Source organism: Staurois parvus, unplaced genomic scaffold (assembly GCF_062004578.1).
Source record: "Staurois parvus isolate SC_StPar_1 unplaced genomic scaffold, SC_StPar_1.0 ptg000636l, whole genome shotgun sequence".
In the NCBI taxonomy this organism is placed as follows: domain Eukaryota; kingdom Metazoa; phylum Chordata; class Amphibia; order Anura; family Ranidae; genus Staurois; species Staurois parvus.
The window spans coordinates 1,362,910-1,387,409 of record NW_028318432.1 but is presented as its reverse complement, the minus strand read 5'-3'; the positions used below and the strand labels follow the sequence as shown (position 1 = coordinate 1,387,409).

The 24,500-nt window shown below is 41.2% G+C and overlaps 1 protein-coding gene across 1 annotated transcript in view; it reads right to left on the bottom strand.

Annotated features, from left to right (window-relative positions):
• LOC149449092 (macrophage mannose receptor 1-like) overlaps nt 1-24,500 on the bottom strand; it is a 155,581-nt gene that overhangs the window by 16,790 nt on the left and 114,291 nt on the right. Inside the window, exons 16-24 of the mRNA XM_089693714.1 lie at nt 24,062-24,103; nt 22,144-22,307; nt 21,036-21,103; nt 18,146-18,246; nt 12,656-12,798; nt 9,564-9,678; nt 7,945-8,111; nt 6,422-6,524; nt 1,803-2,035 (exon numbers count right to left, since the gene is read on the bottom strand). Of these exons, the coding sequence (XP_089549840.1) occupies nt 1,803-2,035; nt 6,422-6,524; nt 7,945-8,111; nt 9,564-9,678; nt 12,656-12,798; nt 18,146-18,246; nt 21,036-21,103; nt 22,144-22,307; nt 24,062-24,103 (1,136 nt within the window). The remainder of the gene's footprint in view (nt 1-1,802; nt 2,036-6,421; nt 6,525-7,944; nt 8,112-9,563; nt 9,679-12,655; nt 12,799-18,145; nt 18,247-21,035; nt 21,104-22,143; nt 22,308-24,061; nt 24,104-24,500) is intronic.

The window sequence follows — 24,500 nt, the reverse complement described above, 5'->3', positions numbered from 1 at the left end:
GAGTACTGTCAATGATACTTTTTTTTATTTGCACTAACATACAATTTTTCAGGACGAGCTTTCAGAGTATACCTCCTTCAGCAAGGTCCAAGCAGTACTAATGCACAGAGTTGTGGCAGAATGTTAAAAAAAGACATTCTCTGAGGGAAACCCCCCCCCCCCCCCCGCAAAAAAAAAACTGCCGTGAGATTTTGGAAAAAAAAGGTCGGAGACTTCTTCAGGTTTCAAGCAGGTAGTGCTGAGCTACCCACAATGTGTGCACCAAATGCACATGTACAGATCTTCACTGCACATCACAGTCCCCTCCTCATTCACAGCAAGATCCCTCTTGAAGAGTGTCCTCAGATCCCCCTTTACATCACCCCCTCCACCCCTTTCACAGTAGTGTTATCACACTTCTTTGACATCAATCCCCCCCAACAGTACTGTCCTCTGCCACCTTCATGAAGAGTACTGTGCCCCTTTTTAAATCATACCCCCACATTACTGTCCCCAGACCCCCTCCCATGGTACTGTCTTCAGACCCCATATTACTGTCCTCAGCTCCCCCCCACATTACTGTCCTCAACCCCCTCCATGTTACTGTCATCAGCCCCCACATTACTGTCCTCAGACCCTCACACCACAGTCCTTAGGACCCCCCACATTACTGTCCTCGGCCCCCCTTCACTTCACCCCCCACTGTCCTACCTTACTTAGACAGTGATTGATTGCTAGGACTGCCCTTCATCCTAGCAACCAATCACCTGCTTGTTACCCTCGGCAGCTCCCACCCTCCATGAAGAACTGTCCTGCCATTGAGTGATGCCTGCTCTATAGGCTCAATGTATTGTGTTTTAGTGCATGTGTCATATTGAAGGGTATTATCAGCTCTTCTTGTCATTATACGTAGCTTAGTGAATTGAGCTTTTCTTAAGGTGGAACTTCACTCTCTTAACTAACTTTGACTATTTTTCTCCTAATACTGCTAGCATTAGTAAATGGATAGGAAAGCATATCCCATTTACTTGTTTTAAACTTTTTTTTTTAGATTTCTTCAATTACTACTTGGTTTCCATGCCTAGGCAAATTATGTCATACATCCCAAGAGTCTTTAAGAGGGGAGGGGACTCTGCTACACGAATAATCTGCCCGTACTCAAGATGGCCACTGCCAAAAATACTATGGAATGGGGTTCAAAGTGATTTTACAGCTTCCGCTTTAAATGAAAGACCACTATGCTCAAGATTAATAATTTGATCTCTTCTCTATATCAGGAGTACCATGTGTATGTCACTGACACCACTGGGTGAGAGTCTGGGTTTTCTAGCATTAGAAAGAACGGCTCATGAACAGTCAGATGACCCGACCCCCGCCCCCAAAAAAAGATGGAGTTAAATCTAACTGATTCAGAATAAAACAAAAACTCTCTCGCTTGTTCTATAATCCCCCCCAAAAATGTAAAATTAAAGAAAAATTGGAAAAGAGAAAGGAAACAAAAGTACACTATTAAAAATGAAGAATACGTATTACTGTTTTTTAACCTAACAAAACCAAAATGTAACCTAAAAGTTACATATAAAATTAATGGCTAATGTGAAAGTGGGTTGTTTATAGCAAAAAAAATCTGTAATTTTTTCTTCAGCAGAATAGTAAATGAAAGGAGGCTTTTCATTGGCTCATAGGGCACAAAAATATTTTTTTCTGTTCCGGATAACGTACGTGGTGCCACATGAAGCTCCACAATAAGAATATTTTGCTTCTTCCCCATTTCTGTTTTTAAACATTTTCTGTATATACACATACAACCTTTTTTTACCAACCTTATTACTGTTAAGTCCAATCCAAAAAGGTTCCTTAAATTTATTTAGCTGCACTCTTAGAAAGGAGGCTGTGTATTCTTCTAAAATGCTGACAAGTTCGGAGTCAGAGTTTTTACACATTCGCCGCGCCTCATCCCATTTCATCTTCGTTTTCTGAAACGTGTAGGTGGCATCACCAAACTCAAGCTGTCTAGGGGCTGCAGCCACAGTTGGCACAAAATGCAGTGTGGGGTCTAAAGGGAAGAGAAGTACAACAATAAAATTAAAGGAAATCAGAAAATAAACCACTTATGGATCAGCACCCAGGTAGCAATTTAAGGAGGGAGGGAGAAGTCACATCATAGATTTATTTCTAAATCTAATATTTGTTCCCCTTTGTCTAGACTGCAGGCTAAACCGACTGGTAGAACTGGTTGAAAAGGTGGTTTTCAGACTACTAAACAGAATCATAAGATTATCTGTGGCTTCAGCTCAAGATCCCAAAAAAGCACTTACTGCCTATGCAGCCAAAATGTACCCAGTGGGAGCAGGCAGAGACAACAATGCATAGGAGCCACATGGGGTTTCAGTTGGTTATGGTAAGGTAGCACCCTCTTATTCAGCTAGTGGGAGCTAGAGTCTAATTTGCAGTAAGGAGGGCTGAGTAGTAGCCTGTATGTGATAGCTAGCAGGGTCAAATTTGGGTCAGATCTGAGAGGTTCTGCAGACTAGCTCTCTGAGACTTCCCCCTGAACTAGAACTTTGGAGAATGTTCTAGAAGAAGTGAGCGGAGGTAAGAAGTGGCTAGTCTTCACTCTCAAGGGATCCAGGCCAATCCCCAACAGGGGGCTTGGCAAGGGGCCAGGACAGCCCTTAAAAGTGACCAAGCCTTCTCAGCAGCAGGAGAAGGCAGGTGGAAGATGGAAAGGAAGTGAGAGGCTGGAGAGCAGGAGCCTGGGAGGGGGCCCAGATGGAGAGTGGCTCACCTACAGGAAGAGCAACTTGGAGGGAGGAAAGCTCAGGACTTCACCAGCCCCCAGAGTGAGATCTACCTGTACTGCTCCTTCCTTGCTGCACAGGTGGAAGACCCAGTAGCAGCCACTGACCCACCAGCAGCATAGGAAAAGGACTAAGTGAGTAGACCTGCACCCCCTGGACCAGTAAAGGAAAAGAGGCACTCTAGTGGGAAACTGGATTAGCTTTCTTACCCTGGACTGTTTCATACTGTATTGGCAGGCATTGGATCCCCTGACCAAGGAGTCACCCAGAACAGCTGGATTAGGAGAATCTGGGGTGGTTGCCATTACCCTTGGGAATCTCATACCCCCTTACCCCATCCAAGTTCAATCCCCTAATTAAATTTCAAAACAAATCTTAAGGACTACATACTAAACAAAAATACATGTAAATAAATAAATATTCAAATCAATATATATCATAAACATGTGCAACAGTGCAAATAAAGTGTAATACGTGTATTCCACCAGGAAACATCAAAATAGCCACGTGACAAATATATAAAAATAAATAAATATTCAAATCAATATATATCATATAAATGTGCAAAATTGCAAATAAAGTGTAACACGTGTATTGCACCGACAAATAAAAGTGACAAAGTGACAAATATTGCTCAATAAAGTGCAATCTGTGTATTCCCTATACGGGAATATTCAAAGTGACCAAGTGACCAAACAAACTATATAACACATATATTCTGAAAACCAACACTCTGTGTAAACATGTCCATATATATATAAGTAGTGTATCTCATACACAATCTTCATGCAAGTGCTGTCAAGTGTCCACACTGTGTATATCCAATAATAGCTGCAATGGCCCCTCACCTCCTTACATCGACCCCACAGGGTCAACACGCTTTAGGACACAAACACCACTCTGGTATATCACAGGATCCTCCCCAGCGATGTATGCTCTATACCCAGCTCCTTCTCCGGTTCCTCCTTATATAGATCTCACAGGGACACCTTGCCTCAAGGGACAAACACCACTCTGTTGTATCTCAGGATCTTTTCAACCGCTGTATACTCTATATTCCTCTCCGGTTCATACATAAACAGAAGACTCCATCATTTTGGCATTCCGATGCGCTGATTCAGTTTTGATGCATTCCTCTTTTCTGTGCATTCTGGTGCTTTTTCCATGCATAAACGCAGAAACGCATGGAAAAGAATGCATGGAAAAAGCACCAGAATGCACAGAAATATATAGTTTGTTTGGTCACTTGGTCACTTTGAATATTCCCGTATAGGGAATACACAGATTGCACTTTATTGAGCAATATTTGTCACTTTGTCACTTTTATTTGTCGGTGCAATACACGTGTTACACTTTATTTGCAATTTTGCACATTTATATGATATATATTGATTTGAATATTTATTTATTTTTTATATATTTGTCACGTGGCTATTTTGATGTTTCCTGGTGGAATACACGTATTGCACTTTATTTGCACTGTTGCACATGTTTATGATATATATTGATTTGAATATTTATTTATTTACATGTATGTTTGTTTAGTATGTAGCGCTGCACTATTTATTTATATTTTTATTGATTTGACTCACATTGGTAGGAGGGCAAGTGTCAGCAGCTATAGGGAGAGGGCCCCATTCTGAGCGCAGGAAGTTGTTTCTTAATTTATTGAAAATCTTAAGGACTGGTTACTGTCTCTTGGATGAAAGTCTGAATGTGGGAAATGCATGTTGCCTGGCTGTGCAGGACTATCGAGGGACCCAAACTTCAGCAACTCCTAAAGGGGTAGTGCTACAGTAAAAAGGGGCCTACCTTTTCTGATCATTTGGACCTCTCAAAAGAGGGTAACAAAGCTTAAAGCAGAAGTATATCTAAAGCTTGTTTGGCTCTACTTCTCTTGTGACCCGCTTTCAGCTGACAGTGGTCTACAGAACGCTGTGGCTGACTTCACTCAGCTGGTTCAGGCTGGGCAAAGATCCTGACTTTAAAGATGGGATCCACCCAGACGCCTGAACTGGCAGATGGCTCAGCCTCTCAGCGAGCGGCTGAGAGCCTGAGCCAGCCACTTCCTCCCCCTCCACAGTCTGGCACTCCATTGAATGATGGGGGTGCCGACCAGAGAGCCGGAGACTCACAGTCACTGGCTCTCTGCTTAGTGAAGGCTGAGAACTCAGCAATCAGTAGTATTTGATCACTCAGTTCTCACTCTCAAAAGTGGAGGGGGACAGATGCAGCATCAGATCATTGCTGCATCCACCTTGGTAAGTATGATTTCAAAAGAAGAAAAAAAACATATTTCTCTTTTAAGAGAGACTCTACCAAAGTGGCATCAGGGAACACATACAGTATGTGTGGAAACTCTTTCATTATCGATTTGTTTTCTCTACAGGCGCATTCTGCTCTCAATCTGTTTCTATTGGCAAAATGTCTCCAATAATTCTAGTTTAAAGTAAATTTGTCTGAAGAGAAATATAGGGGCTTTCATTGTTGACCTGTTTTGAAGATGCTAGTTGACTGGCTTTTATTGGAAAGCAGACTATGCAATAAATAGGGATATTGTAGCTCTCCCCATTGTGTCTTTTCCCCTATGCTAGCGTTGTGTCCACAGTAGCATTTGCGTAGGCAAGGCAGAGTAGGACTGGCCATAGAGGGATTACTTTGACGCAGTTGGCCAGCTTAAGCATGTATTGCAATATGTGTGAACTAAATATCCCTATTTATTGCATAGTCTGCTTGAAAGGGTATATACCAGAGTGCAGAGGGTCCTCAGAATTTCAAGTGTTAATATGTGGTTACACCCCTTTAGCACCTGATGGATAAATGCATGCACTAGCTGTATGGATTTGAGCACAGGAATCTCTTGTTTGTCATATTTCTGATAAGAGGCATGGAGGAGCTCAGCTATGAGGAAAGATTAGAGGAACTGAATTTATTCTCTCTTGAGAAGAGGATATTAAGGGGCGATATGATCTCCATGTATAAATACATCAGTGGTTTATATAGTGAACTCGGTGTAGAGCTATTCACCTCAATGTAATCACAGAGGACAAGGGGGCACTCTTTACATCTGGAGGAAAAGAAATGTAATCTTCAACCACAGAAAGGTTTCTTCACAGTGAGAGCTGTGAAAATGTGGAATAGACTCCCTCAAGAGTTGGTTCTGGCCAGCTCAGTGGATTGCTTTTAAAAAGGCCTGGATTCTTTCCTAGATACACAGAATATAATTGAATACTAAACAATTACAGGTAAAGTTGATCCAGGGAATATCCCATTGCCACTTGGGGGATCAGGAAATAATTTTTTCCCCTGCAGGAGCCAATTGGATCATGCTTTTCTGTTTTTTTGCCTTCCTCTGGATCAACTGCGGGTATAGGATTATAACCTTTTTTTATGGTTGAACTGGATGGACTTTTGTCTTTTTTCAGCCAGACTAACTATGTAATTTCATGTCTGAGGTTTACAACCACTTTAAGCATCACAGCTACCATTTTCAGAAGGTGAGCTCAGCCATATTATCCTCTTGACAGCTATAAATTAAGTGTTCCAATAATTTTAACAAAGGTAACAGTCTTACAGAGACGAGGGATCATTCACATGGGCATAGGGCAGCCCATCTTTTTTTTGTCATAGATAAGTCCTACCTTTAGGTTTTTGGCATATGTATCCTTTATCTTGGTCACAGTCCTCTTCTATCCAGGTTCCAGCATCCATCACTGTACCCGCTTTCAAAGCCACACAGTCAGTCTACAATGAAATTATATTCTGATGCTCAGTGTTCAATAAAAGCACTTGGAGCTAAAACTGTTAAATCTGCTTTATAAATCCCTTTTAAAGTTACATGTAATGTCAGGCTATGCCGGATTCTTTGTTTTAATAATGAGCAGAAACAGAAGAACAAATCAAAGATTACTGTATATAATCAGAGAATATTGTAACAGTGTAAGTTCATTGCTTCTTGTAACTGCTCCAAGTAATTTGTTTTAGGCTCAGTTCACACTGCTGCGACTTTGCATTGCAACTTGCTTATACTTTGATGTGACTTCAGTGCAACTTTCATGAAACTTAGATGTTATGCAACTTTGGCTTTGGCTAAAAACCCTCTGAAGTCAGATACTGTTGCATCAAAATTATATAGATTAGGGCAATGCTTGAAACTTTTGTGATTTTAACATTGCAGTCTATGGCACTGAATTTGCACCAAAGATGCAGAAAAGTAGTGCAGGAACTACTTTTTAGGTTGCTGCGCGACTTGAGTCGCATTGATTAAGATGGCACCCATTAAAATTAATATGTTTTGACTTGTCATAAGACATTTATGCATCACAAGCCGCATCAAGTTGCATGATAAGTTGCATCAGTGTGAACCAGGGCTCACAGTCCAGGGCCCAGAGTTTTGCAGTATTAATATGCATCCCTTTAATTAGCTTTACTTATTTTCTGTGAGGACAACATTTGCACTTGAACCAAAGGTGAGTGATCATCTGACGTCTGCCAGTTGTTGGCTTGTGAACTGCCCAACCTCATGATGATAAAATTGGCTATTTTGCAGCTACAAAACTGCACGTGACAATATCTGATGACAGCACACTGTAGTTGTCTACTCTATCCTTACTACAGGACCACTTTTTATACTGTTATGCAGACTTAGGAGCCAGGAAACCTCTCAATTCTGTCAGCTTTCACTTTATCTTCAAAATTAGTCACAATATAAAGGAGACCTTTCTGCAAGCTTGCACCTTGCAGAAAGAACTCTGCAATAAAGACTAAATAATGCAACCCCTATAGACACCCAATTGTGGCTGCTTCTCTTTAAAGTGAACCTGTGGTTTTCTCTGAATGGGCAAACACAGATTGACTTTAAAGTAGAAATCTAGATAAAAATCTAAATTTACAACAGAAACAAATACACTTTAGCTATTTTGCCTGTAAAAACATGTTTAATTTTGTTCTGCCAGTTTTATCATCCACTCAGTTCTGCCTCACCACAGGAGCCAAGCAGGTGACAACCATTTTAAATTTCAGCTTTGCACCTTCCTGTGTAACCTGCCAGCTCAACTCAAAATGTATGGTGCACTTACTAAATATTCAGCTCCTATATCTTTTATAGAAATTTTCAAAGTTAATCCAAACAAGCCTGGTTTGTCCACCAACTACTCCAACTCACATCATCATCGTGGGCATAAACATTGCTGCCAGATGGATGACCTTTGGCCCAGTTGGTATATAGCACGCCGCTCTGGTCTGTCCATAGAAATCTGTGCTCTGAATTGACATCGTTCATCCCAATCCAGACATCAGTCTTCACATTTTTCAAGTTGTAAGTCAAGAAGGCTGGAGGAAAACACAAATAAAATAGTAGGATAGAAGAACATTCTGAAAGGAGGCTATACCCATGTTGGGAAGCTGTATAGACTGAGCCAAAGCAGGGGGTCAGCCACTTCTCGTAGCTATATTGTAAAGTAAAGACCTCTAGAGCTATAAAACAACATCAGCTGGGCTGAAGCAGGAGTGGTTTAATGAATATAGAAAAAAAAAATATCTTTGGGCCTCTGTTATTCTTTGAATTTGTGTCAATAGAGGGTGCATTCCTCATGAATTTGAGATCAATTTGAAATGCTCCTAAAATCATTAAGAATTCCTCCATAGGTGCATATGAACTTCTTTTAAGCTACATCAACCTGCTTCAAGTTGTTTATTGCATTCCCATTGACTTGTAAGGGGAGAAAAGCAGCTCTGATGTGAACAAAAGCCAGTCAATTTAAGAACTTAAAATAATGAAGATGCTTGCTTCCTCTGAATTTTCATATGTAAGGAATTTTCTTGGATTCATAGCTTAAAACAGAAGCTGTTTGCTTTTGGACTTGTTTCTAGCTGAATCTTTTTTTACGAAGCTATCAGAACAAAATGGGGTGGGTGGGGTGTTAGTTTCTCCCCTGTTTCTTTACCTGCCTACATTTTAGCTTGAGCTATTCAACTCTGTAAACAACATGTATGGTTTGAACAATATGAGAAAATGAACCTACAACTTGACCTGCTGGCTTGAAGTTATTTTGCAAAATATTGATATGCAAAATTTATAAATATCTGATTAAAAAATAAAAAAACAAAACAATAGTTTTATGTATTCTTTAGTCCATATAATAAATAAATACATATTAAAACCACTAAGTAATAATTGAATGCCTATAAGAAAGCTGCCATATGTATGGTTAAATATTTTTATATACATTTTTACAGCATTATATATTTATGTTAATGATTAATACTGAATATGCCTATTTTTAGCCATGATGAAGGGGATGCAGATCCCCAAAACAGGCTGGTTCTTCTGGAACCTTCAAGAAAAATTACAACTGTTTTAAAAAGAGTGTTGTAGTAGAGAGCATTCCTTTGGACACTGCCCCTAGTGACAGTGTATAGTATTGACTTGGTTTACATCTCCGACAGTGTCTTCTAGGTTAAACACTTTCAATAATATTACCTAATATGGTCAGTGTCAGAGGCGGACTGAATTATTTGGAAACTCGGGCACTGCCCGAGGGCCCGGGGTCATGAGAAGCCCCCTGGTACTGTTTTCATAGGCTTTTTTGAGTTTGGGCAAGGACACAGGGGCCCCATGATCCCCTATTGCCCGGGTGCCCCATGAGTTGTCAGTCCGCCCCTGGTTAGTGTTAAACATGTTGGAGTCAAAAGTCAATTTGTGATGGTATAAACACTGTCCTTTCTGTAGCCATCAAGCAAATATGAACAAGCAGTCAGCATCTAAATGTATTTCCTTTTTACCTTGTACAATGTCATCAGATATGCTGGCCAAATTTCCTCCCACCTGCTGACACGCTGACCTTGCGGTGTGCCATTCCACCACTTCATCCTCTTCCTCGCCAAATATTCTAAAACACTTAAAATAGACAATGTGCCTGTTAGTCAGCTGTGTTGAAGTGTACGAGAAGTGTGACAGAGTTAAGAAGAATTAGAACACTTCCTATTTCCAACGAGTGTTGGTGGACAAGAAGGTAAAAATGTACACAAACATCTGATTTTTCTTGAAACAGACAACAGTCTAGGCAAAAGTCTTGCTGGTAGGGTCTTTAGACAACAAACTTGAACATTGCAAATTGCTACATGGCTTACTAGCTTAGAAGATTGTAGTTTGAACTATCTCTGGTGAACAGGATCCTACAAAATATTTTGCTCATTGGCCTTGTCAAAAGGACGTTGCCACTCCACCTGCACATGCTAAAAACACATTTCAGGAAGATCAAAGACCCAGCTTTGGAAGAAGAGGTCCACTCCAAGGACCACAGTCCAACTCCGTTATGCACTGCCTACTGTTGCACCTTTACATGTTCTGGCGGACCAACAGGAGGTTAACTCACAAGTTCCTTCTCTTGCACTAGCAGCTTAACCACCCTCTTTTACTATGCTGCTCCTTTGTATGGTTTACCATGACAACTTGATGTTACACTCCTGCTGGTTTCTTGTAATCATTTTAGTTCAAGTTTTAATCTGAGCTAACAACCTTCAACATTATCAAGGCCACACAAAGAACTATTCACACTGCACCTGCTATATATCAACTGCTCTAATAATTTTGAGGCAATTATTTTGTGTGTTAGGCCTCTTGGTGCAATAGAACAGCCATTCTCAACCAGGGCTTTGTGGAACCTATAGTTCCTCACGAGGTTTCTAGGGGTTCCAAGTGGTGATGGACCTCCTATCTGGTGCTACCTAAATAGTTTTAAGTAAAATGCCACTTGGCAGAGCCAGCAGCATGACACCACTGAAGTTTTTAGCTATCTGGAAAGGTGACATTCTGGTTACGACTGTAAGGGGGACATTCTTCTTTGATCACCAATGTAAGGGGCCTTTTTCCCACTTACCACCAATTACTTAATTTTAGCATGGATTCCCTGACACCTGAAAATTATTTCAAATGTTCCTCTGAGGTAAAAAGATAGTGAAAGGCTGAACTAGAGAATTTGTGTTATTAATGTCATATGAGCTAAAGTCATGGGAACTGGTAGACACACTGACATAAGAAGGTTCCCAGTCCTTACCAGCCTTGAGAGCAGGCAAGCATCAAGGCAGATCAAGCCTCCACAATATGGACCTACAAAGAAGGGACGTCACAATCTAGTTTTTCTACTATTTTGATAACTTTATTCATCCAGTACCACCCTGCCATAATACTGGTTGCAGGATTTTAAATGGACACAAGATGACAGTGTCTTGCAGACCAGTTACACAGACTGTTGAAAAGCTGTGTGGGATTCGTAGGCTGATTGCAGGACTTCACTGTCTGATAGTGAGCTACCAAACTACATTTCCCAGAGGTGCTGGTGGAGGGGCGGGGGCAAATAAATACAGAAGCTTGGGAACCCGAGGAAAGGGAGGGAGAGAGACATGGAGAGCAGGAGTGAGATGAAGGCTGAGTGGGACCCCGCAGATAGTGAAGGAGAAAGGAAAAATTGCTAACTGTGAGACCACTGACAAGTCTGGGGGACAGCCCTGTGAACAGGTGGACCGGAGTGCAGTTGTCTGGAGTGATCTCTGGAGAAGGAGACCATCCGCTACCTGACTGAGGCCATGGATCGGATGAGAGACTTCCATACTCAAGCCACTTGAGTTACAAATGACATTACCAAATTTAGTTACTTTCTACCCAGTTTGACTACTATTGTTTATCCAGTTACATATGTTAAGGCCCAGGTTGTTTGGCCTACTAGTTACTACACATTCAGTATATACAATCACAAGAGTCTACTGCAATATCTGCCCTCTGCAGGTCAAGTTGTATTATTGTTACCATTAGAGTCTGCCCCATTCGCCAAGGAGCATCTTTATTGCTGCAGTTTGCCACTGTGGTCCAAAGAAGACCTAATCCCCACAGAAGTGTGTTTGCCCATTTTTTAAATCTCTGCCTAATTTTTGCATCTCACCCTGCGTGTGTAATAAAGGGGTACCATTCACATCCAATATCACTTAAAAGGGCAGCTCCCTTCCTTTGTGTCACCCTGTATTAAGGAACTTCTACCTGTGCCTCCAGGAAGATTTGGATCCTTGTGTGCACCAACTAGGGCCCCACTGAGCACACAGAAGATCAAACACTCCAGTTAAAGGGGCATTGGCCTATTTAATTGAAGAGCTCTTCTTCCTCTAGAATTAAACCCAACCACCAGCCACTGAGAGCCCAAAGTGAGTTAGCCCCTCTGCTTGGTAGGTTTTTTTGACTCACTGGGGAAGAAACATCTCAGGACTGGGGCTTTGCTTTACTTTGCTTACATTTGATCTCAATACAACCAAAATATCCATTCACTCTAAAATGTGTGCGAGTCTATTTTATGGTTGCAGCCAGAGGATTCAGAGGTTTAAGGTGGTGTCAGCAGGGGTTGGGCTTCCAGAGCAGAGTCAAAACAGACAGGACGTCCGAAAATTACTCAGTAGCCCCTGAGGGGGTAGTGCTACACATGTAATTATTACTCCTCTTTAGAGTCCTTGTTACAATATAAGGTGCAATAAATTAGTTTTTCAAGCATTATAAGGTATTTGTGCCAAAACACCTGTGGCCATAACAATTTGCAAAAAAACTTCTGCTCCAGAAATAGTCAAAGCAAAACATACTGTATTCTGATAACTGCACTTGCCTATGTTTGACAAGGCATTTGAAAATAAAAAACAAAATCCTAGATTGGATACGGTCATTACATGTATTTATCACATAGTTATCAGAACACAATATTTTTCACAATAATGATCCTTTAATGACACTTTGAGAGTTGTTATTGAGCCCCATGGAGCCACCAGCAGCTGCTGTAAGTCCTGTTTCCAAAACACTGCGAGAAGATAGAAATATTGTAACTTGTCATGCTGATTACCTTTTTTCCAAATGCCAGCCATTCTGGCAGGCACCCTCCCTGGGGTGGTGGGACTGTTGGAGCAAAGGTTGTATTAATGTTACTGGTTTTCCTTTCACAAATGAATGGGTATGGATGGCCGCAGTTCATGTCATTCCAATAGCCTATCATGAAAAAGTTAAAAGGAATCAATTAAACATAAACATTAAATTGAAATTCCATCTTAAAGAAATCTAGTCAAAACTGGGCTCATGCAAGAATTGGAATACTGAATCTTCCATTTTATTTAAACCCTAACAATAAATGTTTCTTGTTTGTTCCAATTTGATATACACACTCATTTAGCACACATTAAAAACTCTGTGTTTGATACTGCTATGTTTACTTAGAAGATGGAAACATTTTTTAGATACTATAGATAGATAGATTTTTCATTTTATTCATGACAATAATATATAAGAAAAGTATATGTAAATCCAGCATATACTGTATATCCTTTCACAAATAGTTGTCTGCAGATAAGGAAGCTGTCACAGCTGGATGTATTAGTGGTAGTGTACCTATTTTCTTTTATGTTTGTATAATCTGACTTTAATTTTATATTTGTGGTGTAGCACCCACCTAGTCAGGTGCTAGGATATGTATAGTTAGGTTAAGCATAGCTGTGTTTCTCTGCTTACCAGAGAGGCCGTCAGATAAATTCAGTGTGGTATTCTGTTTAACAGAGTGTTGTGATTGATGAGTTAGGTGATGATATAAGGGGACTGTAAGCTAATGGGGGGGGTGTAAGGCGGGTGATGATATAAGGGGACTGTAAGCTAATGGGGAGGTGTAAGGCAGGTGATGATATAAGGGGACTGTAAGCTAATGGGGGGGTGTAAGGCGGGTGCTGATATAAGGGGACTGTAAGCTAATGGGGGGGTGTAAGGCAAGTTATGATATAAGGGGACTTTAAGCTAATGGGGGGGTGTAAGGCGGGTGCTGATATAAGGGGACTGTAAGCTAATGGGGGGGGGGTGTAAGGCAAGCTATGATATAAGGGAACTGTAAGCTAATGGGGGGGTGTAAGGCGGGTGATGATATAAGGGGACTGTAAGCTAATGGGGGGGGGGTCTAAGGCGGGTGATGATATAAGGGGACTGTAAGCTAATGGGGGGGGGGGATCTAAGGCGGGTGATGATATAAGGGGACTGTAAGCTAATGGGGGGGTGTAAGGCAAGTGATGATATAAGGGGACTGTAAGCTAATGGGGGGGGTGTAAGGCGGGTGATGATATAAGGGGACAGTAAGCTAATGGGGGGGTGTAAGGCAAGTTATGATATAAGGGGACTGTAAGCTAATGGGGGGGTGTAAGGCGGGTGATGATATAAGGGGACTGTAAGCTAATGGGGGGGTGTAAGGCAAGTTATGATATAAGGGGACTGTAAGCTAATGGGGGGGTGTAAGGCGGGTGATGATATAAGGGGACTGTAAGCTAATGGGGGGGTGTAAGGCAAGTGATGATATAAGGGGACTGTAAGCTAATGGGAGTGTGTAAGGTGGGTGATGATATAAGGGGACAGTAAGCTAATGGGGGGGTGTAAGGCAAGTTATGATATAAGGGGACTGTAAGCTAATGGGGGGGTGTAAGGCGGGTGATGATATAAGGGGACTGTAAGCTAATGGGAGTGTGTAAGGTGGGTGATGATATAAGGGGACTGTAAGCTAATGGGGGGGTGTAAGGCATCCCCAATTAGAGACCCCCATTATATCAAAGTCCCCTTATATCAGCACCCACCTCACACAACCCCATTAGCTTACAATCCCCTTATATCAGTTCACCCACTTCCGGACCTCCACTAGAGAGAGATCCCCCTTATATCAATTCCCTCCTGCCCTCTATGACTTCTATTGGATGTCTTACTCTTACCGACAGGACAGGATGGACAAGGATTCTAGTGGAGCTGCTACAAACAAAGATAGCATTCAGCACTGTGTGGGAGCCGGAGTTAGGGGTTGTAGCTGGGAGGTGGAGTGGCTCTAGGGCACATGTGTGCACAGCAGCTGGGGGGGGTTGCCACCGCCACGGAGGAGAAGCCAGAGAGGAGAGGACACTGGACAGACAGGTGCAGCTGACTGCTGACAGGAATCACTTTGGTTGAAGTCAGTAGCGATACCCCAACTGAGTTCCCTCACTGGCTGCATGACTGAAGGTATGTTGTTGTGTCTGGGTTTCAGGTGAACAGAAACCCAGGCACAAGTGGCAAAACCCGGACTGTCTGGGTCAATGTCCTCTAGTGGGCCCTGTGCTCACTGCCCGGCACCATAGAACTTGATTGGCATTTTCCATTGAACACCAGAATTGGCAGGTCCACCACTGGCGCTCTGTGCTTTTCACAGATGAGATCAGGTTCACCCTGAGCACATGTGACAGACATGAAAGGGTCTGGAGAAGCCGTGAAGAATGTTACAATGCCTGTAACATCGTTCAGCATGACCATTTTGGTGGTGGGCCAGTGATGGTCTAAGGAGACATATCCATGGAGGGACGCACAGACCTCTACAGACTAGACAATGGCACCCTGACTGTCATTAGGTATCGGGATGAAATCCTTGGAGCCATTGTCAGACCCTATGCTGGTGCAGTGGGTCCTGGGTTCCCCCTGGTGCACGACAATGCCCAACCTCATGTGGTGAGAGTATGCAGGCAGTTCCTGGAGGATGAAGGAATTGATACCATTGAATGGCCCCCACGCTTGCCTGACCTAAATCCAATAGAACACCTCTGGGATAACATGTTTCGGTCCATCTGACACCGCCTGGTTGCACCTCAGACTGTCCAGGAGCTCAGTGATGCCCTGGTCCAGATCTGGAAGGAAATACCCCAGGACACCATCCATCATCTCATTAGGAGCATGTCTCGATGTTCTCAGGCATGCATACAAGCATGTGGGGGCCATACAAACTACTGAGTACCATTTTGAGTTGCTGCAATGAAATTTCAGAAAAATGGACTAGCCTGCTGCATAATTTTTTCACTTTGATTTTTGGAGTGTCTTTGAATTCAGTCCTCTGTAGGTTTATAATTTTCATTTCCATCAAACGATGGGGCATCCTTACATTTCTAACACATTACTTAGTTCATATCAGTATAGATATCCAGCATGAGATTTTTCCCTATTGAGATCTGATGTGTTTTCAAAGTGTTCCTTAATTGTTTTGAGCAGTGTATATCAGCTACTCCCCCATTGAGGCAAAGAAGGCAAAATTGTTATTGATATTACTTCATGATTTATGTCACATCCATTTGGCTAAGTTTTATAATATCTGTCCTGCTACTAAAACCTTCTGTGAATAATTATTGAAGTGTGACGCAAAGAGTTTGTCTACGCTAGCAGTAGCCCTCTGAAGAGTGATCTGCAGTGGCCATTTTTAATGCCTAAAAACCTGTGGTTTTGGGGCAGCTGCAGCTTGGCCCCATTTAGTTGAATAGGTTGTGTTGGGTGGTTGGTAGTGCCCACCAAATGGGAAAGGGGGGATTTTTCTTGCTGCATCGAGTGGCAAATCAATATTGTTGAGGCATATGCAAACCCAAGTACAGCTTGCTTTGCAGTTAAGGGGGAGCAGTTGTGGGAGGTAAAAATGTGTCTCAACCACCCATTTTCAGCATTTCCCCCAACCGCAACTGTAAATTGAGCCTTAGCTGCTGACTGATGGAGAAGATGGATCCTAATAGTGTATATTTAGTGTATTTAGTAGCAAAAAAAAGGCACTCAATCACCCAGTTTTTTAGCTGTGTACATTTTTTTTGTAAATCTGAGAAATTGTAACCAATAAATAATATTTTGAAAGGCCAAAATATACATGCAGCGCTCTGTAAATCATATATAATTAAAAGGAAAAAAAATTATAAACAAAAAGTCCATCAATAAAAAGTCCTCTTTAAAATCACCGTGTGGGTTGAATTTTTCTAAATAAATCACCACATGACTGTAAATAAATAAATATCCAAAATTGTGCTCTGCTCCCCCTTTAGGTGTGCACTCACCAACTTTATTTGCCTCCCACTCTCATGGGTGGAAAAATTTGCTTTGGTTTAAAAATATATTTCTCCAGACCAGGATAATCGCTCATATACATCGACTTTTCTCAGAATGGTTCCAACACTCCAAAAAAATAGCCTCAGTAACTGACTTTCCACAGCAACTTCCCCAGAATGGCTCCAACACTCCAGACCTACAATCTCTGGAAATGACTCTCCATATCTGTTGTTGTCGGAGTTTAGAATGACTTCATGTGGTTTATGCTACGTGTGGAGTTTCTTCCCTGATTCCCTTTGAGATGCTGATCTATGATCTCATGGATATTTATTTATTTACAGTCACATGGTGATTTATTTTGAAAAATTCAACCCACACAGTGATTTTAAAGAGGACTTTTATTGATGGAATTTTTGTTTTTATATTTTTTTTTTCCTTTTAATTATATATGATATGATAAGTTTCATGAGAGTGTCACTGAGAGCACTAGCAAGTGTACACGGATCATTGAAGCACTATTGTATTGGACTGATCACTACTGCTATCTGCACCTAGTATTTTACTGCCAATTATTGATTATTTTCAATTCAAGCACTTATCACTTTATATTATTTTATTGTGGTTCATATATCACTTTATCTGGTGTGCAATTATTTGCAGACCAGATACTTGTTTTTGCACTAGGTTTTTTGAGCACATTGTCACTTTACAATTTTTGAGGTGTTGCAGTCTCAGGAGTTTATATTGATTTATTTGTATATTTGAGCACGTGTCATTATATGTCAATTATAGGTTCAGTATATTTACAATTTTTTAGCACGTGTCACTTTATGGTTGGAGTTTTCATATTTGATTCAAAAAATTTGATATTTATGATCCTTTTTGCACTTATTTATTTATATATTGTTTAGCGCTTCACCAATTTTTGTTTTAATATTTGTTTATCCTGGGGTATAAGGAATTAGGTGATAGCAGCTTGCTTATTTATAATAGGTGATCACACAGTTGAGCGCAGGAGGATATTTCCAATTTATTATTTATTGGTTACAATCTTTTGTTCACAGGAGAAAGTAGCGGCTATATATAGTTTTATTTATTCACTTATTAATTTATAATTTTTTTTCACTTATAAATTTACCATTTTGAGCGCGGTTTATATTCAGTGAAGTGGATTATATATACATACTTATTATATGTATATATCTTCCACTTGGGGATATACTGTATGTTATATAAATCTGAGAAATTGTTCGCTGAAATCTGTGCAGAAACTGACATTTCTGGGAGTGTTACATTTTATATAAGTAACAGATTCTTAACTTTTGCTACATCTGTTCGTATAGTTTATATTATTGTGAGCTTTTTTATTCCATTTTTTTCTGCATTTTTAGCAAAATAGCTACTAAAATGGCCAACATTTTAGGCTTCATAGTTTGTTGTCTGAAAACAATACCATCACAATTACTATCATAACAATCAAGATATACTGTACCTAGGTTTCTATAGATCACTACGCAGTTCTCATCATTGTTAGCAAAGTTGGGTTCATAACTCGACCATGCCACATAATCCACAGGAGATCCATCCATCCATCTAAAAAACACAAAACATACATTTCACTTTCCAAACATAACTGTTCTGCATGGGTGTATGAGATCTGCAGTTCCGGTGTGTTAAAAAGGAGTATTGAAAGGATACACATAGCATGAGCAGCGCATTCATTCACATCGTGCTTGACATGCATTTAATATCCTAAGGCTTAGTAAAAATCTAATTTTATTTGTTAAATTACAGCTGCTGATAAAATATATTAACAATACAGTTAAATAGGTTAGAGCAGTGTTTCTCAAAAAGCACTGTTTAAAGCGGAGTTCCACTTGAAAAAAAAAAACCCTGTAGCTGCTGACTTTTAAAATACAGGCACTTACCTGTCCCTCGGTCCAGTGGTGTCCTCACCACTGCTGGTTTCACTGGCCGTCTTCTCTCCCCGTTCCTGGCATCTTCAGTGAGGGCACCTGGCTGTGAAAGCTTGCGGCTTCACAGCCGGGTGCCCATTGCGCATGTGCAAGAAGCGCTGCGCTTTGTGAATGGCCCCATAGTCTTCTGGGACCTGTCACGTGTCCCAGAAGACTATGAGGTGGGAGGGGAAGAGGACAACTTCCAGTTTCGATCACCTAGGTGATCACAGCGGAAGTGGGAGTGGGTACCTGTCAAATTCAGGTACCCGCCCCCAAGGTGCCAATCCTTAATGGGGAGTGGGGGACAAAGGCTTAAAGCGGAACTTCCCCTTTTGGGTGGAGCTCCGCTTTAAAATATGGACAACTCTAGGCACCCCATTCTAAAATGTAAAAAACAAAACTAATAGTTGTACACAATGTAGTGACATCCATACATATAGGACATCCAACATTAGAGGTGATTTATTCTTACAAAGCAAATACCCCTTTGCACACTGGTACTGATACTTTGCACACTGTTACTGACTAGTATTTCAGTATTTCTCTTCACCCTCAGTTTCTCTTCCTCACTCAGCTAACCTGACCCCTATGCTGGTGAAGAAGTGCAGCCAAGATGCTATGCTTATCAACCAATGACACCACCAGCTATTAGGGTGTCAGCGGCTGGCATGCACAGTGCCTAAGGTTGTAATGCTGCATGATAAAAACCTTTGGCTTTGTGTACCAAAAAAAGCAGTCTTGATCCACAATGTTTGGGCAATTTGGGGCAGTTTTTTAGGTATTTTGCCAGAGCATCAATGAGGAACCCAAAGGCACCTTGGTTGAAAACGTCTGGGTTGGAGAAGAGCACAATGCACAGGTTGTTATGTACTAGGATTGTCTGGTGAACTCAGAGAGAGCTGGGTCTATCAGCTGAATTAGTACGATATACAAGTTCAGCAGCCAATCAGCAAAACTCACATAGACCCATCTCTCATTAGATGGTCATATGGTGTGTTGGGAACAGTGTCGGTGCTAGACTATTTGGCGCCCTAGGCAAGACCAGCTACTTGCACCCCCCCCCCCAAAAAAAAAAAAATTAATTGAATTTCACCTGTAGTTCTGCTTCACCCCTCCTAGTACACATCCCCTAATCAAATTTTCCACCCCATCACAAATCTTCTCCCCCAGATTTTGCCTTCTAGCACAAATTCCCCTGAATCCCTCCTCCTAGCACAATTCCCCCCTCCAAATTATTCTTCCCAGCACAAAACCATCCTCCTCCCTCCTAGCACAATCCCTCTCAATCCCCCTTCCTAGCACAATTTTCCCCCCAATCCCCCCTCAGAACACAAATCTCCCCCAATCCCCCTCTCCTAGTACAAATCCCCCCCATCCCCCACCTAGATCAAATGCCACCATATCCCTGCTCTAGCTAAAACACCTACAAATTAACCTTCCCAGCATATAATCTTCCCACTTTAACTAAATCCCCCCCTCCCCTTTTTATCACAAATCCCCCCCACACACACACATCTCTCCTACTCCTAGCACATATTCCTCCCCATTCCTGAGAAGTAAGTGTTGAGCATTTGAGGTTTATCAGTTCCTCCCATTTTCTTAGAACAGTGCCCTCCAAACTGTGGCTCCTTGGCCATATGCAGCTCTTTGCTTGCCTTCATGTGGTCCTTGAGGCACTTTTTCACCCACTGATAAGTAGAACTATTCCTCCTTCTGACACCAACGAAGAAACACCATTCCTTCCATGGAAAAGAACAGTGGGGCACTATTCCTCCAACAAAAAACCAAGATGAGGTACATTTCCGCCTACAGATATGAATGATTGAGCATTATTATTCCCACTAATACCAATATTGGGGCATTGTTCCTCATCCTACTGACCACAGGTGCTATTCAATTTATTTACTCCCACTGACCACCAAGTCTAAAACACTGTCTACCCCACAATGACACCAGGGCAGGGGCGGACTGACCATTTGGGAACTTGGGCTCTGCCCGAGGGCCCGGGGTCAGAAGGGGGCCCCATGAGATGCCCCTGGTACCTTTCATAGGCTTTTTTGGGTGTGGTTTGAGTGTGGGCAAGGACACAGGGGCCCCATGATCCCCTATTGCCCGGGGGCCCCATGAGTTGTCAGTCTGCCCCAGCCCATTTTCTACTCCTGCTGCCTACAGTCCGGCCCCCTAAAGTCTAAAGGACGGTAAACTGGCTCTTTGCTTAGAACGTTTGGTGACCCCTGTCTTAGAAGGAAAAGAAGAATAGGAGTGCATTACATATGCTGAGAAGTCTCCATGTGCAACCATCAAAAATGTTTTACATCACTTATGCAGCACACATATAGCCACCATTAAACATCGAACAACCAAGAGAAAGGAACATAGCATAACACAGAAAAATGAAGACTGGATTAGGCTCTAAGCACCTACTTAAATTGTTTATCCAGGTGTAAACGTAAACCAATGAAGTATCCATCAGCCTTCCCATTCTTTACAATCTAAAGAGGAAAGAGTGGAGGAGGGAATTATGGATTAGGATGTAATTCATTTTTGTACAACTCCAGCAGTAACTGGTCACCTAATGTAAAAAATATTGAATACAGAAGGACACCCAGAAAAGTAAACTAATCGGCAAGTTTGAGATCTAGAAGTTCCAAATTCCAAAGTATTAGAAATACCAAATGTTTTATTTAATAGGAATGTAGTGGATTTTACATCCAATTTATTATAATCAGGAACAAAGCAACATTTAAAATTTTGGTTTCCTTATTTATACTCAGATTAATATAATATTGCATATTACTATTTTTTGTATTCATTTCTGGCCAGCATGTAGTTCTCTTAGATCTTTTTTAACGTGATTCTAGGCTCAGAATTATTTCAGGTTTATGAAAGGTTTATTCACATGGACCCAGGGCTCCTCCTTTTACAGCAAGTGAAAAGATCTCATTAGAGATGTGCAAGACAGAAACATTTGTTTAGTTTTGGGTTTGTTACGTTTATAATTTTGTTTCATCGTATTCATTATGTTAGAATGATTCATTTTCGGAATTAATTTCATATACTCATATTTAATTTGTATATTCGTTATTTTCACATCGATTTGAAATTAAAATTTCGAAAATCAAAATTTGACTTTTAAAATTCCAATTTCGGAAGATGGCTTTATTCATTCTATTTTATTTCATTCTATTCAGTTTTTTTTTCTATTCTACTCTATTCTATTATTTTCTTTAATTTTCTATTCTACTTTTTTCCCTTTTTCTATTCTTTTCTATTCAAGTATTTTCCTTTCTATTCTAATATATATATTATATATATAACATATACATATATATTATGTTTTAAATAAAGTTTCTTTACTAGATTTTAATAATATAATTGTATTAGACAATTACAGTACAGTATTAAACAGAGATCATCTACAGGCTACAGTGGCTGAAACAATTATTTTCAAATCAAGGCTCCAGCTTGAATGTGGTCAGCATGTATTGTGTTAAAAATGTTCATACATACGAGACAGACGTTTCAAACTCACATATTTCCATAAATATTTCCTTTCTTCTTCTCCATTGATCGTAACCAGGTCACCAAAATTTTTCTTGCAAAACTCCCGTCCCTTGTCCATGGTCATCTCATCTTTACTCACATGATACTGCCGGTCACCTCGGACCAGCCAGCCATCACTGCTCAATTCATAATCTGACAGACAGGGAGGAAAACTGTTCAGAACAACAAATTTATACAAAATGATCGAAAGAGCAAATACACATCTCTCTACAATTGTTCATCTTGACATCTGAGTAATAAAAACTTTCTGCTCTTTGAGGGATGCAGTGCTATAAACAAAAGTCAGTGAAACAACCAACCCTGTAGGGACTCATTCACACCAAAAAATCATGGAAACACGCTGTCGTCTGCAGACGCATGTAGGTGCCATTCATTTATAATGGCACCCCCACATATATAGCAAACATGGGTGCGTCTGTGGCCACCAAAATGCCTAGTACCGCAGTTCTATACAGTTTTGTATAGTATGATTTTAAAAACAGAACCTGCCATACTTTTTGCATGTTTCGGACACACTGAAATAAAAGGCAGTAATCGCAAAAACCGGGCATGCCAATATCATGTGAACAAGCCCTAAATTGTATCCATGTCTGCTCTTGATCTGTCACTCCAGTACAGGCTTTTGAAGTATCCACTGACCCAAATGTGAAATATTAACAAGCTGCTTGTGGATGTGCTGTCTGTTTTTGGTGGCTCTGAAGTCTCTACATCTAACAATGGGTCAGTTTCATTTTATTTCATTTTAACCCCCTACCGTCCACATAATGCATAAGTGCAGTGGCAAAAGAGCATTGGCTTTAAAACCCACGCCCACACATGTGAATCTATTGATAGCCTAGGTTGCTATTCTGAACACGCACACTGCGCACTCTAGTCATGTGTCATGTCAGTGTCTAGTCATGGTCAGGAGCTGGTGGGAAGGACTACCAAATCACAGTGGTCACATTGTCAGGATGTCCCCCCCCCCAGGTGTAAAGACCCACTTAACCGCTTTCCCGCCACCCTATAGCATAAATACCACTACATGGCAGCAGGGCTGAGCAAAATCACGTATATATACATGAATTTGCATTTCCAGGTAAGGGGCGTGTGCCCGCCCTACCCATGTCGCCATTAGTGGCTTCAGCTGTCGATCAATGGGTCCCAGCCGGTGATTCCCCGCTGACATCCAGTGCTCGTCTGAGTATGACAGAGGAGAGGTCTGTATGTAAACAGTACAGATCTCTCCCCTTTGATCGCCCCAGATGTTAACCCCTTCCTGCCCAGTGCCATTAGTACAGTGTCAGTGCTTTTTATTAGCACTGATCCCGGTATTAGTGTCACTGGGGATGTCAGTGACAGTCAGTTCCCCCCAGTGTCAGAATGCCCGCTGCAGTCCTGCTATAAGTCACTGATCGCCGCCATTACTAATATTAAAAAAAAAAATTCCAGTATATATTCCGCCATTTGTAAACGCTATAACTTTCACGTAAACCAATTAATTTACATGTATTCGGATTTTTGTTTAGCAAAGACATGGAGCAGAATACATTTTTGCTTAAATGGATGACGAAATTAGGTTTTTTAAATTATTTATTGGACATGTTTAATAGCAAATAAGTCAAAAATATTGTTTTTTTTTCTCAGAATTGTCGGGTTTTTTCTGTTTATAGCACAAAAAATAAAAACTGCAGAGGTGATCAAACACCACTGAAAGAGCTCTATTTGGGTGCAGCGTTGCATGACCGCTCAATTGTCAGTTAAAGTAACACAGCGCCGTATCACAAAAAATGGCCTGGTCAGGAAGGGGGGGGGGGGGGGGAGAGAATCCTCTGTCAGGCAAGTGGTTAAAGGAATGCCGGGGATGGGAAGGAAGGGGTTAAACAGGAGCAAAGAGTTACTCTTACCTGGAATTGGTGCGCTTGTAGGTTCTGGTTTCAGTACTGCACCTGATGAGGAGATAAAACATGATAAAATTAGTCTATCCCACAAAACGATTTCCATCTGCTACATTCAGTAACAAATCACAAAGTGTTCATATTGTTTCTTTAGACCAGTGGTCTCCAAACTGTGGCCCTGGTGCCGGATGTGGCCCTTTGCCTGCCTTTATCTGGCCCTTGGGGCACTATTGCTCCCACTTATACGACACACTATTCTGCCAACTGATACCAACAATGGGGCACTATTTCTCCCACTAACACCAATAATGGGGCACTATTCCTCCCAATGACACCAATAATGGGGCACTATTTCTCCCAACAACACCAAAAATGGGGCACTATTCCTCCCAACAACACCAAAAATGGGGCACTAGTCCTCCCAACAACACCAAAAATGGGGCACTAT